This window comes from Cladophialophora yegresii, assembly GCF_000585515.1.
Source record: "Cladophialophora yegresii CBS 114405 chromosome Unknown aczIN-supercont1.2, whole genome shotgun sequence".
NCBI classification, from domain to species: domain Eukaryota; kingdom Fungi; phylum Ascomycota; class Eurotiomycetes; order Chaetothyriales; family Herpotrichiellaceae; genus Cladophialophora; species Cladophialophora yegresii.
The window spans coordinates 2,786,819-2,800,436 of record NW_006913046.1 but is presented as its reverse complement, the minus strand read 5'-3'; the positions used below and the strand labels follow the sequence as shown (position 1 = coordinate 2,800,436).

General features: G+C 54.3%; 5 protein-coding genes across 5 annotated transcripts; all 5 read left to right on the top strand.

Moving 5' to 3' along the window:
- Positions 1–319: 319 nt before the first annotated feature.
- Positions 320–3,433, top strand: A1O7_02938 (phosphatidylinositol glycan, class O; the record flags this gene model as incomplete). Its single annotated transcript, XM_007756964.1, has 2 exons — positions 320–471; positions 532–3,433. The coding sequence occupies 2 exons, from the start codon at positions 320–322 to the stop codon at positions 3,431–3,433; spliced, it is 3,054 nt and encodes a 1,017-aa protein (XP_007755154.1).
- Positions 3,434–4,121: 688 nt separating this feature from the next.
- On the top strand, positions 4,122–4,974 carry A1O7_02937 (NADP-dependent mannitol dehydrogenase; the record flags this gene model as incomplete). Its single annotated transcript, XM_007756963.1, has 2 exons — positions 4,122–4,634; positions 4,687–4,974. The coding sequence occupies 2 exons, from the start codon at positions 4,122–4,124 to the stop codon at positions 4,972–4,974; spliced, it is 801 nt and encodes a 266-aa protein (XP_007755153.1).
- Positions 4,975–5,782: 808 nt separating this feature from the next.
- Positions 5,783–6,935, top strand: A1O7_02936 (uncharacterized protein; the record flags this gene model as incomplete). Its single annotated transcript, XM_007756962.1, has 2 exons — positions 5,783–5,930; positions 6,079–6,935. 2 exons carry the CDS (start codon positions 5,783–5,785, stop codon positions 6,933–6,935), a joined length of 1,005 nt encoding a protein of 334 aa, XP_007755152.1.
- Positions 6,936–8,213: 1,278 nt separating this feature from the next.
- A1O7_02935 (uncharacterized protein) lies at positions 8,214–8,997 on the top strand (the record flags this gene model as incomplete). The annotated part of the gene is made up of 2 exons (XM_007756961.1): positions 8,214–8,586; positions 8,648–8,997. The coding sequence occupies 2 exons, from the start codon at positions 8,214–8,216 to the stop codon at positions 8,995–8,997; spliced, it is 723 nt and encodes a 240-aa protein (XP_007755151.1).
- Positions 8,998–10,024: 1,027 nt separating this feature from the next.
- On the top strand, positions 10,025–12,349 carry A1O7_02934 (uncharacterized protein; the record flags this gene model as incomplete). Its single annotated transcript, XM_007756960.1, has 2 exons — positions 10,025–10,349; positions 10,818–12,349. 2 exons carry the CDS (start codon positions 10,025–10,027, stop codon positions 12,347–12,349), a joined length of 1,857 nt encoding a protein of 618 aa, XP_007755150.1.
- Positions 12,350–13,618: the final 1,269 nt, after the last annotated feature.

The window sequence follows — 13,618 nt, the reverse complement described above, 5'->3', positions numbered from 1 at the left end:
GACGATTGCTAAGCCGGTCGTTATACGAGATACGAGACAACGTGCTTGTGTTCCGCCAATCGATCAGCTGTCATGCGGGAGCTAAACTGGCCTTTTGCCTCGGTACACTTGCCTTCGTCACGCTTTCTGCTCTTTCTGCGTGCACGGCGCCTCACGAGTTCGCGATCTAGAAGTACATACCTTCTGCGCAGCAATGTGTGCGCGAGTGTCGGCCCTGTACATTTTTGTCTTGTTACCTTGATGTTTTTTCTCAGGAGCGATTCTCGAGCTTTCTCGTTTTCTTACCTACTCTCCGGCTTGACCCGTCTCCTGGGAGGCCATGGTTGAGAATGCTGCTCAGGGTCAGCACATCGGCGACCTGCCTGACACACCTCCCAGGCTCAGTCCTGTGGCAGAGGAGCGCAACCGACAGAGGATAATCTCGTTCAAGGTCACTCACATACTTCTGACGCTCATTATTTTATGGTTAACGTGGGTGACTTGCTGAGAAACCGTGCGCTGTGCGCCGATAGCATATTGACCAGCTTCTAGAGTTGTACATATCATCGGCATTCTCTTCTTCGCCAAAGGTTTTCTTCTCACTAGGCTGGTGTTGGACAACAGGTCTCAATGTGATATCGATCCCTATGATCAGCCAACCCCTGACGTCGACGGCTGCTGGCATCCCAAGACTTTCGATCGAGCAGTTATCATAATAATCGATGCTTTACGATACGATTTCACCATCCCTTCCCATCGTTTCTCTACCGAGCCAGAGCAAAAGTTTTACCTGAATAACCTCCCTATCTTCCACGAGATCGCTGCTTCGAGTCCCGCTAATGCATTTCTCCTGCCCTTTATTGCCGATCCTCCAACGAGCACGCTCCAGCGATTGAAAGGCCTCACGACTGGCACACTCCCTACCTTCATTGACATTGGCTCGAATTTTGCTGGCACGGCGATCGAAGAAGATAACATCGTTTCTCAATTGAAGGCTGCGGGAAAGACGATTGTACAGCTCGGAGACGACACGTGGCATTCTCTATTCCCTGGATATTTCGACCCGAATATGACGCGGCCATATGATTCTTTTAATGTTTGGGATCTTCATACTGTTGACAATGGGGTTGTGGAGCATATTATGCCTTTACTCGAGCAGTCTCCGGTGCAGTGGGACGTTATCTTTGGACATTTCCTTGGGGTCGATCACGCAGGTCATCGATACGGACCAAACCATCCAGCCATGGCCGAAAAGCTCCGCCAGATGAATGGAGTGGTTCAGCAGATCATCGACAAGCTCGATGATCGGACGCTCCTTGTCATAATGGGTGATCACGGTATGGACACGAAAGGAGATCATGGCGGAGAGTCTGATGAAGAGATCGAAGCGGCTCTTTGGATGTACTCGAAGCAGCCTCGGTTCGGAAGAATCGACAGAGACGCCCTATTACCGCCCGCCACTGCTAAAGAGCGCCCTGTTGGTCAGATCGATCTCGTCTCAACCCTGTCTATCCTGCTTGGCCTACCTATCCCGTTCAATAATCTTGGCATGCCTATCGCTGAAGCTTTTCTCGGATCAGGAGATACGGACTGGAAAAATCTCGCCGTGGTGGGACGTTGGGCTCAGGGTCAGATTTCAAGATATCAAGAGCACTATTCTGTCTCGCGTGACTTGGGTCTCCCTGACGAAGCCTACACCATCCAGACCATGTATCTTGCCGAATCAACAAAGGCCTACGAGGATGGCCGGTGGGAAAGCTCATATCGTGCTCTTGTCAATTGGCACGGGGAAGTAATCTCTATGTACAGGCAGCTGTGGGCGAACTTCAACCTGGTAGATATGCTGATTGGGGTTTTGCTCTCGGGCTCTGCACTCGCCCTCCTCTTGTTTGCTGTCTTCCTCAGAGGAGACAAAGCCGGACTTGCTGCTGGACTGATCCGAAGCATAGGACTTGGCACAGCTACGGGCGCTGGGCTGGGAGCTTTGCTCGGCGTTGTCTTGCCAGCACATCTCACAGCAGTGGCTGGTGTTGTTATCGGCGCAGGTGCAGGAGGCGTCGTTGGAGCTGCCTTCTGGTCCCACTGGCACCACTTCGCCCCCCGGTCGTACTTACCATCCACATGGGGTTGGATGATGTTCATCTTCTCCGTTACCCAGTCGGCAGGATTTGCGTCGAATTCCTACACCATTCACGAGGATACCATTCTTCTGTTCTTCCTGGGTTCGTTCGGTCTTGTATCACTAGCCTCTTCTTTACGCCAAGCATCCAAAGCTGATCGAGTCTTGGGGACCTACCAGTCAGTTGTTTTCATCCTCCTCACTCGAGCTTCCTCATTCTCGGCCCTTTGCCGCGAGGAGCAAATGCCAGGATGCCGTTCCACCTTCTATGCTTCAACCAACTCCTCAACATCAGCGCCATGGCAACTGCTCATACCATATTCTGTGGCTCTGATAATCCCAGAGATTATCAAAGCTTTCTACAAGGGCACTGCGTCGTACGCGGCATCTGCCGGCTTCTGGATAGGCTTCAGTGTCCGGATGGGTTTGCTGCTCACCGCCGCCTATTGGACGGTGGATGCCGCCGACAACGGCGAGTGGCTGGTCGATACGATCTCATCTAGTACTCTCAAGACGATCGGCATTACGCTGGCCCGGTGTTCCCTAGCGGTCGCTATACCTGTCGGGATAGGTACCTTTGTCTGGGCGAAGCCCTGCATCGACATCTCTATAGCCGAACCGAAAGTAGCTGTGGACGAATTTGGCAAGCCTGCTCGACCCCAGCTGACCATATTTGGCTTCGCGAACGTCTATGGAAGTCGTTACTTCCTCATGGTGCCCGCCCTGGTATTGACACTGTGCCTGCTCCTTCCACCCATGGGCCAGTATTCCGTTGCCATTCTAACCTGGCAGATCCTGTGTCTGCTCGAGATCTTGGATACTAACGGACTGACTGTCACCTCCACCAATAAGTCTAGTGTCGGTCCGATCATGCTGGCAATCCTTGGATCCTACCATTTCTTCAAGACTGGACATCAAGCAACATTGGCTTCCATCCAATGGAACTCGGCGTTCGTCCCCTTACGCACGATCCGATACCCTTGGTCTCCGCTGCTGGTTGTTTACAACACCTTTGGGGCTCAGATTATATGCGCAGCAGCGGTCCCATTGACCGTCCTGTGGAAAAGACCAATAGAGAAGGCTGGACTGCGCGGGCTCCTAAACGACGTACTGGGCGCTTGCCTGACGCACACGCTGTACTACGCAACTATTCAGCTGGCAACAACCTTGTGGGCGGGACACCTGCGGCGACATCTGATGTTATACAGGGTTTTCATGCCTAGGTATCTCATGGCCAGCGGGGTACTCCTCATTGTCGATGTGGTCCTGGCTGTTGTTGCCTTGGCTGGCGTTAGGGTCGTTGGACTCAGTGTGGGCGAGGTCTTCGGCTACTGAAACTACTGTGTACACATCGAGTTCCTTAGCGCAGCCGAGCTTATGCAGGGCTCGAATGGGGCGGACGGCCACCAATTCCCAATGGAGCTTGGTGACTATCGTGAATCTAAGGTCCTCTTTCCAGTTGGCTTAGCTAAACGATGGATCCTCTACTAAGAGTACAGTCTTAGTCAACCATAACGATGCACAAGACTCCAGGAACACTACCGGCAGCGAGTAGCGACCGGTCCAACTTAGCTAACAGATGCCACGGTTTGTCAAGCATTCCACGAAAACAGAAAGGACCTCGGCCGCCAGGGCCGCTGAGTCACGAAGTAACAATCTGCACCATCTTGTGCCCGCAATGCCCCTCGTTGAACGGTCGCATGCTTTCCTAAATTGAATTATGGGGCAACAGCGGTCGCCTTACGTCATCAGCGCGTCTTCATCGATTCAATCGCTTTGCGGCCCATGACGGAAATGTACAGCAAATCAACACTGTCAATCTTTCCAATCAATGAGGGGACCAGAGGCTGCTCTCGCATTATATTAACTGCGATCACTGTCGCCGCTGAAAAATTTTCTTTCTTTCTTTATCTTCGACCTTCAAACCGCTTCATCCCAACTCGACTTGACTTTCGAATCATACGGACCTCAGTTGTACTTGAGTATACCCCGCATCCATTGAAATCCGAGCAAATCCGCCAATATGCCTATCCCACCTCCCACAGCCACCTCTCTGAAGGACCTCTTCAGCCTGAAGGGTAAAGTGGTCATCGTCACCGGTGCCTCTGGCCCCACAGGTATTGGCACTGAAGCTGCCCGAGGATGTGCTGAGATGGGTGCTGATGTTGCCATCACATACTCATCTCGTCCGCAGGGTGGTGAGAAGAATGCCCAAGAACTGCAAGAGAAGCACGGCGTCAAGTCGAAGGCATACAAGTGCAATGTTGGCAGCTACGAAGAGGTGGAGAAGCTGGTCAAGGATGTCATCCAAGACTTTGGCAAGGTTGATGTTTTCATCGCCAATGCCGGCCGGACTGCCGACAGCGGCATCCTCGATGCCCCTGTCGAGAAGTGGAATGAAGTTATCCAGACTGATCTGACCGGTGTCTACCACTGTGCTCGAGCGGTCGGTCTGCACTTCAGAGAACGAAAGACTGGCAGCTTCATCATCACTGCTTCCATGTCCGGCCACATTGCCAACTTCCCTCAGGAACAGGTGCGTTTTGAACTTTCCTCCCACTACGCAAATCTTCTAACAGGTGACGCAGACCTCCTACAACGTCGCCAAAGCTGGTTGCATCCACATGGCCCGCTCTCTGGCTAATGAATGGCGCGACTTTGCCCGTGTCAACTCCATTTCACCTGGCTACATTGACACCGGTCTGTCCGATTTCGTTTCTCAAGACATCCAGAACCTATGGCATAGCATGATTCCATTGGGCCGGGATGCCAAGGCGACCGAGCTCAAGGGTGCTTATGTCTACTTGGCCAGTGATGCTAGCTCCTACACGACTGGTGCAGATATTGTCATCGATGGTGGTTACACTGCCCGATAAATGCAGAATTACGTGTACAGCAGTGTGCGGGCAAGAAGAAATGGGGACGAAATAGGGTGCGAGTGAGTTACGAAAACCATTGTATAGAGGATGCTCTAGTAGAGACTCTTATGGGTTGGGAGGATAAGAAGTATCATTCTTAGCAGCCAACACCGAGTCGAAGCTCTTTGAGCCATGCGCATCACGTCCATGATCAGGATGCTGGCCCAACTGGGAAGTGATCAGATCACCCCAAAAGCCGAAGAAATAAATTAAGATGCCCTTTCCACGCCGTTTCGTGATGCTTGGAGATGGCTTGTTGGGTCTGTCACGGACAAAAATGCCTTTCTTCATTTTGATCATAGTCGGATTGTGCCAAAGTACATTCGGTGGCCGATAGTTTTAAGGCTAGAGGCGTGACGCGATTGAGGAAGAGCTACGAAAGCCGCCTCTCGCATAAACCGCCCTGCCGCTTCTGGTATTTGTACATACGGCAAGTCGACCGAGGGTGGGGGCATAGAGTAGTGGGGGCAAACTAGTAGCCTGCCGTGCCTCCAAAGCGGCGGGAAATTTCCTCCGAAGCGGTTGAACTGCAATCTTCCAATCGCTGCTTCTTAGCATGCTGCCTTTTGATGCTCGAGATGGCATAGAACTCCTCAACTTGGCCACCGCAGCCTGAGCTTCCAAGAGGGTCCAAACAAGTTTGCACCTGACCAACTTCGGGAATAGCAGGCGGCTAAAAGGAGCGGGCAGAGCCAGGCAACCACCATGTCCTCCCGGTGTCAAGAGATCTAAATCCATTTTTGTGGGCTCGGTGCAAAGCGCCAACATGAAGATTGCTACCCTTCAGTTCTCTCCGCGGCTGGCGGAAGTGGCAGCCAACTTCAGCCGAGCAGAAAGCCTGCTCATGCGGCAGGAAAGGGAAGGTGAGCTGGATGGCATTGATCTGTTGGTTCTTCCAGAGCTTGCATTTACCGGTAAGTCCAACCTCCGCAAGCCCAGGTAGAGTCGGCGTTCCAACGTCACGACAGGGTATCATGCTCTACCACGGTCCGAGTGCCAGCAGAACGAATGCTGTCCCTGTCTGCACAGCCTGGCACTGTTGGGGGCTAACGAGGGTGGCAGGGTATAACCACCCGTCACTAGCAGCAATCGCACCGTTCCTCGAACCAACAGCGGCAGGGCCTTCGACTCGATGGGCGGCCCGCACCGCCAAACGCCTCAAATGCACCGTGGCTGTAGGCTATCCCGAAGCCGCCGAAGAAGGCAACTACAACACAGTCTATGACAAACGGATCACTGCCGAAGAGACCGGCAAGGTCGCCTACAACTCGCTCGTCTTTGTCGGCTCCACAGGGGACGTGGTGGCCCATTATCGAAAGTCGTTCTTGTACTACACCGACGAGACGTGGGCTCAAGAGGGGCAGGGCTTCTGGGCGGGAGTGCTTCCGATTGGTGGCACAGGTCAGCAGGTCAAAGCTGCAGCGGGTATATGCATGGACATCAACCCCTACAAGTTCGAGGCGCCTTGGACGGCGTATGAATTCGGCAATCACGCGCGCGAGGCTCGTGCCAAAGTCATCGTCATCAGTATGGCCTGGCTGACGAGGCTGAGCGCCGAAGAGTTGGCCAGTCAGATGATGGAGCCGGATCACGACACCCTCAACTACTGGATCGACAGACTAATGCCACTTTTTGGACCCCATGGCGCTCAGTCCGAGGCTTTTCTCGTCTGTGCTAATAGGACAGGCGACGAAGGGATTGCCCCGCGCGTTGGGGAGGTGAGGTATGCAGGCAGTAGCTGTGTTATGGGCATTACAAAAGATGGGCGCGTCCGGCTTTGGGATATCCTTGGTCGTGCTCAGGAGGGCGTCCTAGTGGTGGATACAGACTCTCCACCCGCCTACTCCCTCACATTCAAGCAGAAGACAGAGCCGGAGGGCTTGACGACTAATGATGCGGATGCCATACCGGCGGCTTGAAAGACCATGGACCACAGAAACGGCCAGTGCAGAGTCCAGCAAGACAAATGGTCGCCTGGGCCTATTGTTCTGCCCCAAAAATGCCCCAGGGTAAGGAGTGCAGAAGGTCGGAAAACCGACTTTCCCATGGAAACATGCACTGCAACCACTGCACCGGTGTGCAGGAGATCCTGATATGGTGGCCGCGGCATTGTCTCAGCAATGATAAGACGTGCCCCACCACATGTTGGATGGACGGTCAGCGATGCAATCACGAGACCCAGTCAGAGTGTCAGGCCAGGCGATGGAGGGGAAGCAGCACTGCCAAGTGCGGTGGCAAGTCCACGCTAAAACATGCGCTAGGCGGCATTCGGACGTGCAATGTCGTGACTTCGTTCAAATAACATTTCACATGACCTGCACCTTCCCCGTGACCTTCGACTCGCTCTCTCCTCGTTATAGCCCGACAGAGAGTATTGAGTCTCAACACGTCGAGAACAGGTTGCCGATTTCCATTTTCAACGACCGCTATCTCGCCGCCGTGCCTATTCTTGTCGCGAAAGCCGCGGTCGAAAACGACACCGGTGCAGTTGTCTGAGGCAGGTTGGAGCTCAGCCAGTCAACCCAGGTAAGTTGCATTCATCAAAGTCACCTGATGCGATCCGCTTTACCCATGTCCCGCTTGGGATCAACTTGTTTGCGGCTACGGCTACGTGCAGTTCACCATGATGTCGTCTTCAGCGACAAGCGCCCTCGCACGTCCATCCCAGCCGGCGCCCAGGGTGCGGGAGACACCAGGCCGCTGCCTCTCTAGCTGTGATGCCTGGCGGCCAAAGTGCGCGCAGGCTCAGCAGTGGCAGAGTGGTAGACTGGCGACGGGCAGACGCGCCCATTCCACCTTCCCTCCCTCGCGGTCCTCATGTGACATCTGCAGCTGCACACCATCTTTGACCCATTTCCTCTTCTCGTTTCCACATATGTTGCCCACACTTGGTCGTCGAGGACCAACATGTCCCCGACCATGGCTAACCGTGCATTGGTAGTTTCCTTCGAGTCGCCAGATTCAACCTTGTCGCCTACCCATCCCCATATCGCCTTGCGACCCTCAACATTCAACGAAGCTAGTTGAGTCAGGCGCAAGCTTGACCATCAAGCTCGTATATTACCGCCGACCCCCTGGAGAATTTTCAGAAGTCACTCTCTGATTTCATGGCGAATCAAACTGGCGCCGCTGCGACTGGCAGCACATCTAATAAACGCAAGAGAGCAGTCGGAGATCAGGATGGGCGTGAGGGCAGGATGCAAATCAGCAATACCAATGGGGAACACGATCCGAACAATTATGGTCTCCTCCTGCAGGGCGATGGCATGCTTTCGGACGAAAACACTCGCACCGCACAAGCCGCGCTCGCCGCACCGGGCATGAACCCCTCCACCTACCCCGAACCCGGTCATAATCAGGGAGACGCCGGCCTTCCTTTCACCTTCGAAGACGGTAGTGCGACGGTCGGCGGCGGCATGAGCACGGCGCAAGCTCTGGTCGGGGCTGTGGCCAACGCCAATGCCAATGCCAACCCCAGTACCAACAATAACAACAACAACGAGCAAGCAGCGAAACCCGCCGTCGGTAGCACAGAGTGGCACCAGTTGCGCAAGGACAATCACAAGGAAGGTAAGCCATACAATGATTCCGCGCTTGGCCCTTTCGGCATGCTCATGATTCTGTCCTCTAGTTGAACGCCGTCGCCGCGAAGTCATCAATGAAGGCATCGAAAACATTGCCAAGATTGTGCCCGGCACCGAGAAGAACAAAGGCGCAATCTTGCAACGTACCTACGAATACGTCCAAGAACTGGTCAACGAGAAGGCCAAATGGCAAGACGAACGCGCCACCTTTGATATTGCCATAAAGGAACTCACCAATCGGCTCGATCGCATGAAGGAATCGGCAAGAGCTGCTTGGGCTGAGACGAGCAAGTGGCAGAGCCGATGTCGCGAGGCGGGTCTTCCTTTTGATGATTACGATGATGGTGCCTTGCCCGGGTTGGAGGAAGACGATGTTGGTGCCAACCTAGGTCCATAGCGGCCATGATCATGTCTTCTACTTCTGGAGCCCTGGGAGCTATGACGAGTTCATGTTGGCGGCTGGCGTTTTGGCGTAGCGTGGTTCTTACTCGGCGCATCTGAGGTTGCTAGCTCGTGATGCACGACGTGTGTTCAGGGTTGGACGGACATGGGTGATGGAGCTGCTCGGTCTTGGTATGCGCTCATTAGCGGCGACCATGTTAGATGGCTGCTCGGCGTCGTGCTCGGGGGTCTCGAAAGGGGAGCTCAACTGTACAACTCGAAGCCAGAGTGAAGCAAATAATCTTCAGGACAGACCGGAAAGAAAATGAGATGATCACGTCTGGGTCTGGGCTCGACCGCCTCCGCCGCTGTCGATATAGTTATTGTGATTACATTACCTCCACCACCAATCGCATTCATTCCTCGAACTTCCCTCATCCGTAGTCGACTCCCGTTCCCATGGGACGCCGTGGACGCCTTACCACCGCTAAGACCGTATTTCCCGGATAGCCAAGCACGATGCGGGTGCCATTGGCTATCGTCAACGTTCACCGTCGCCCCTACACGACTGCGATGGGGCTCATGGACAGGGCGGCACATTGCCCCCGCAGATACAGAAGGATATAAAGCACCCAATTAAGTCCTCGTTGCGGGCGAGACCTCCAGCGTTTCACAATTCCGTCGACGCGGACACTGAATGCAGTGTTGTTTTGAGACGATTTGATCGGATCGCCTCGACCAGGCGTCCCAACATCCTCTCAGATCAGTTTCATTACCCCAGGAGGAATCGCTCGCTCGCGCACTCTGTCCCTGTGGGCGACATCGTATCCCTTGCCCCATCCGTCGCTTACTGCCGACAATCCATCCAACAATCCATCGACCTGGCACTCTCATTCTGCACACTCCGTTCATAGCGAGTTATTTAATTGCTGGAATTCAGTCCCCTCCAGCAGCACAGCACAGCCTTTTGCTTTCATACATAGATATCTTGAGCCCAAGAAGTCGAAGCCCACCCTTTCGTCTCTGCAAAGCGATCAGTCACCATGTGGCGCGTCGTCTCGGCGGTACTGGCGCTTCTAACGGCCAGCGTGCTCTACTTTGTCATCCTCGTCTACAAGAAGCGGGCGGAGCTGGATGGACTGGTGAGTTTCGATCGCATGAGGAGTTTCCTCATATTGCCTCCTCCCTATCCCCGCGAGGAGCTTTTGGGTGTTGATACTGATACGGACCCCCAGCCACAACCGCCCATGGAAGGTGGCAAGTTCTGGGGCCACCTGAAGATCGCAGGGGATTGCAAAAGACTGTTCCCGCCAAACTGCCACATGCAGAACTGGGCGAATTATATTAGGAAGAAGTATGATCTTGGTGGTGAGTGCTTTTCTACCTATCCCATGCCCGGCCAGAGATACGGCACTGGATGTCTTGACACCCTCCGAATGTGAGCGTTGTGCAACAACTTAGGCATGAAAGGTCGAGTCCTATTTGCTGAACAGCATACAGTCTGACTACTCTCTCTATCTCCCAAGTCTGAAGTCATTACGTTCGAGATTTGTACTGTATGAAGTGTGCTATTACTGTAGGCTCGTCTCAGAGATCTCTACCTTAACAGTACACTCCATACAGTACGAGCCTTGCCCCAGAATAACCTGCAGCTTTAGAAACAGAGACAGACAGAGAAGTCATACTCAATCCTCTCCAGCAGATAGCACTCGACCTTTTATGCCTGAGTTGTCGCACGATGCTCGCATTTCATGAATGCTAAACTATCAAGTCCGCAATGCTGGCGCGCATGGGATACCGGTGCCTGCCTCTTGCTAAAACATTTTCTGGGAACAGATGTCTTTTACGTCGACTGGTGGCCCCTCGGCCCTCGCTGGGTGTTCATCGCCGACCCGGTCCTGGCGTCCAAGTTCCTGACGACAGGCCAATCACTCCCCAAGTCACGCCTCGTCGTTACGTTCCTGGCCAAACTTTTGGGGCCGTCCAACATGGTCAGTCTCGAAGGCCAGGCGTGGAAGTCTCTCCGGTCCATCTTCAACCCGGGCTTTTCGGCCAGCCACTTGATCACGTTGGTGCCCTACGTCGTGGACTCGAGCCTCGTGCTGCTCGACCTACTGCGAGAAAAGGCAAAGACGAATGAACTCGTCGAACTGGATCCCCTGACGATCGGCTTCGCCATCGACATCATCGGCAAGGTGGTCATGGACTCGGACTTTGACAGCCAAAAGAAGCCCCACCCGATCGTCACCACGTTCCGGAAACAGGTCCTCTTGATGCCCAACGCCACGAGCATCGGGCCATTTGACGACATCAACCTCCTCCGCCCGCTTCGACTGTGGTGGAACCGGCGCAAACTCGATGCTCTGCTCGGCGCGGAAATCGACAAGAAAGTCGCCGCGCGGAAGACCTTGCAAGAAAAGCAACATCAGCAGCAGCAGGAGGCCAACGAGAAGCCCGCAAAGGACAGTCGAAAACGCTCGATCGTCGACCTCGCGCTGGACGCGTACGAAAGGGAAGTCGGCGCGGGCACCGGGGTGACCAACTCCAGCTCCTTCCGGAACATGGCCATCGACAGCATCAAGACCTTCATCTTCGCCGGGCACGACACCACGTCCTCGACAATCTCCTACATCATGTATCTCCTCCACCTGCACCCGCAAGTGCACAAGAAGCTCGTCGAGGAACTGGACGCCGTCTACGGCGCCACCACCTCCGCCGAGGCGCGGGCCCTCCTCATCAAAACAGACCCCCACAGCATCAACAAGCTCGAGTATCTGGGGGCGGTGATCAAGGAAGTCCTGCGCCTGTTCCCCCCGGCGTCGACGATCCGCGAACTGAAATCCCCCTCGGACGTCTCCATGGTCAAAACCACCTCCATCATCGACGGCAGTACAGGTGGCACGGAATGCCCGCTCGTGGGCTACGACATCTGGCCCGTCGCGCACATGATCCACCGCAACGAGGTCTATTTCCCCGAACCTCTAGCTTTCATTCCCGAAAGGTTCATCCCGGGGCCCGAAAACCCGTTCCCGCACTGTAAACTGCACACCCCCGAGGGCAAGGACGCGTGGCGGCCGTTTGAAAAGGGCGCCCGCAACTGCATCGGGCAGGAACTCGCGATGATGGAGGCCAAAGTCGTGGTCGCGCTGGTTGTCAGGGACGTGGATTTCACGGCCGAGTTTGACGGGAAGAAGATCGAGCCGGGCGACTGGGTACCCCTCGAGACGAGGGACGAGTTCAAGGATGGCGTGGCGGGGGAGGAGAGGTTGACCGTCGAGGGGCATCGGCCTTATCAGGTGCTTTGTGGGGCCGCGAGGCCGACGGGCGGGATGTCGGGGCGGTTGAGGATGAGGCAGCACCTGGGGTAATTAGGGATACAAAGCCATAGGCGGTGGGTGTATATCTCTGTATCTCATGGGGAAATGGAAGATCGGCGAATGCAAACTAGGAAGCAAGCAAGCAGGACAGATAGATAAATAAAGGTATGGAATGACGACTGACATCCCCGGTTCTCGACTGGATACGGATTACCGCCTGATGCCTAGGCTGGGAGAGTTTAGTGGAGATCCCGACCCGAGGTGGCTCAAATGCATATACAGCAATATGCTTACGTGCGCTACATGCGATATATGCGATGCTGACATGGTGGAGCGCACGAATGGGATATGGACTCAGTTTCCACGGTGTGCCATCTTCCCATACTTTACAGCGTCGCACTGGACTGGACCTAAGCAGGAGTTCATTGACTGTTCAGTCTAGACTTCCGTCGATTTCCCTTGGATACTTCTGCCGACGAGGACCTATGGTCCTTCACAAGTGATTGATCCAACGGCGTGTTGTTCAATGAAGCTATGGACCATCGGATGACCGATTCAAGCTACGTGCCCTGCACCGGTCCTTCCTCTGTATCGCAGCCTGCAAGGAACGACCGAGTTGTCCTCGAAGCCATGCGACGCTTCGTCACCAACTACCCAAATCAGCGGATGCGTACCTCGTGATTCCTCCGTGTGCTGAATGCAAAAGGCACGCTTCAAGTTTATCTCCAAGCGCGAGCATTCAAAAATCGCCAACTCCAGAGACCAGGCCAAAGTGCCGGTATTCCGTTCCGTTTGTTCGAGTTGATGCGGAGGCCGAGCGTCCAAAGGGGGCACCGATTCGATAGACAGCTGAATGCCGAAATAAAGCTACGGCACTCAAGTCCTCAGATGTGCCACGCTCGTGTCATGTCAACTTCCAGAATAAGCTTCTTCGATCGCATGAGATCGGAGATTGGCATAATGCGGAAGTTCTCTGCCGGTTTCGGGTATCACTAGGTAACAGGCAGTGATCCTCGACAGTCGTGTGCTGGCATGAAATTCTGCAGGGCCAGATGCTCCTGACGTATTTCCAGAGCTTGTCGGTACTCATGTTCTCTGTCGACCTCGCTGTCATAGAAATATTGCATATCGTTGGGAAAAAGAAGTTTGATCGTGCCTCCCGGGATCGCCACTTGCTCACATCCGGGACCTATTTCGCCCAGTACGAGTATGCTGCTGTCCCGGCCAGGAAGGATTGATCAGTATCACACGGAGTGGGGTGTGGGATTTTCGTGCCGACCAACCAGTTCAACAAGTCGAGTGCCGAGCAGCTTGCTTCTT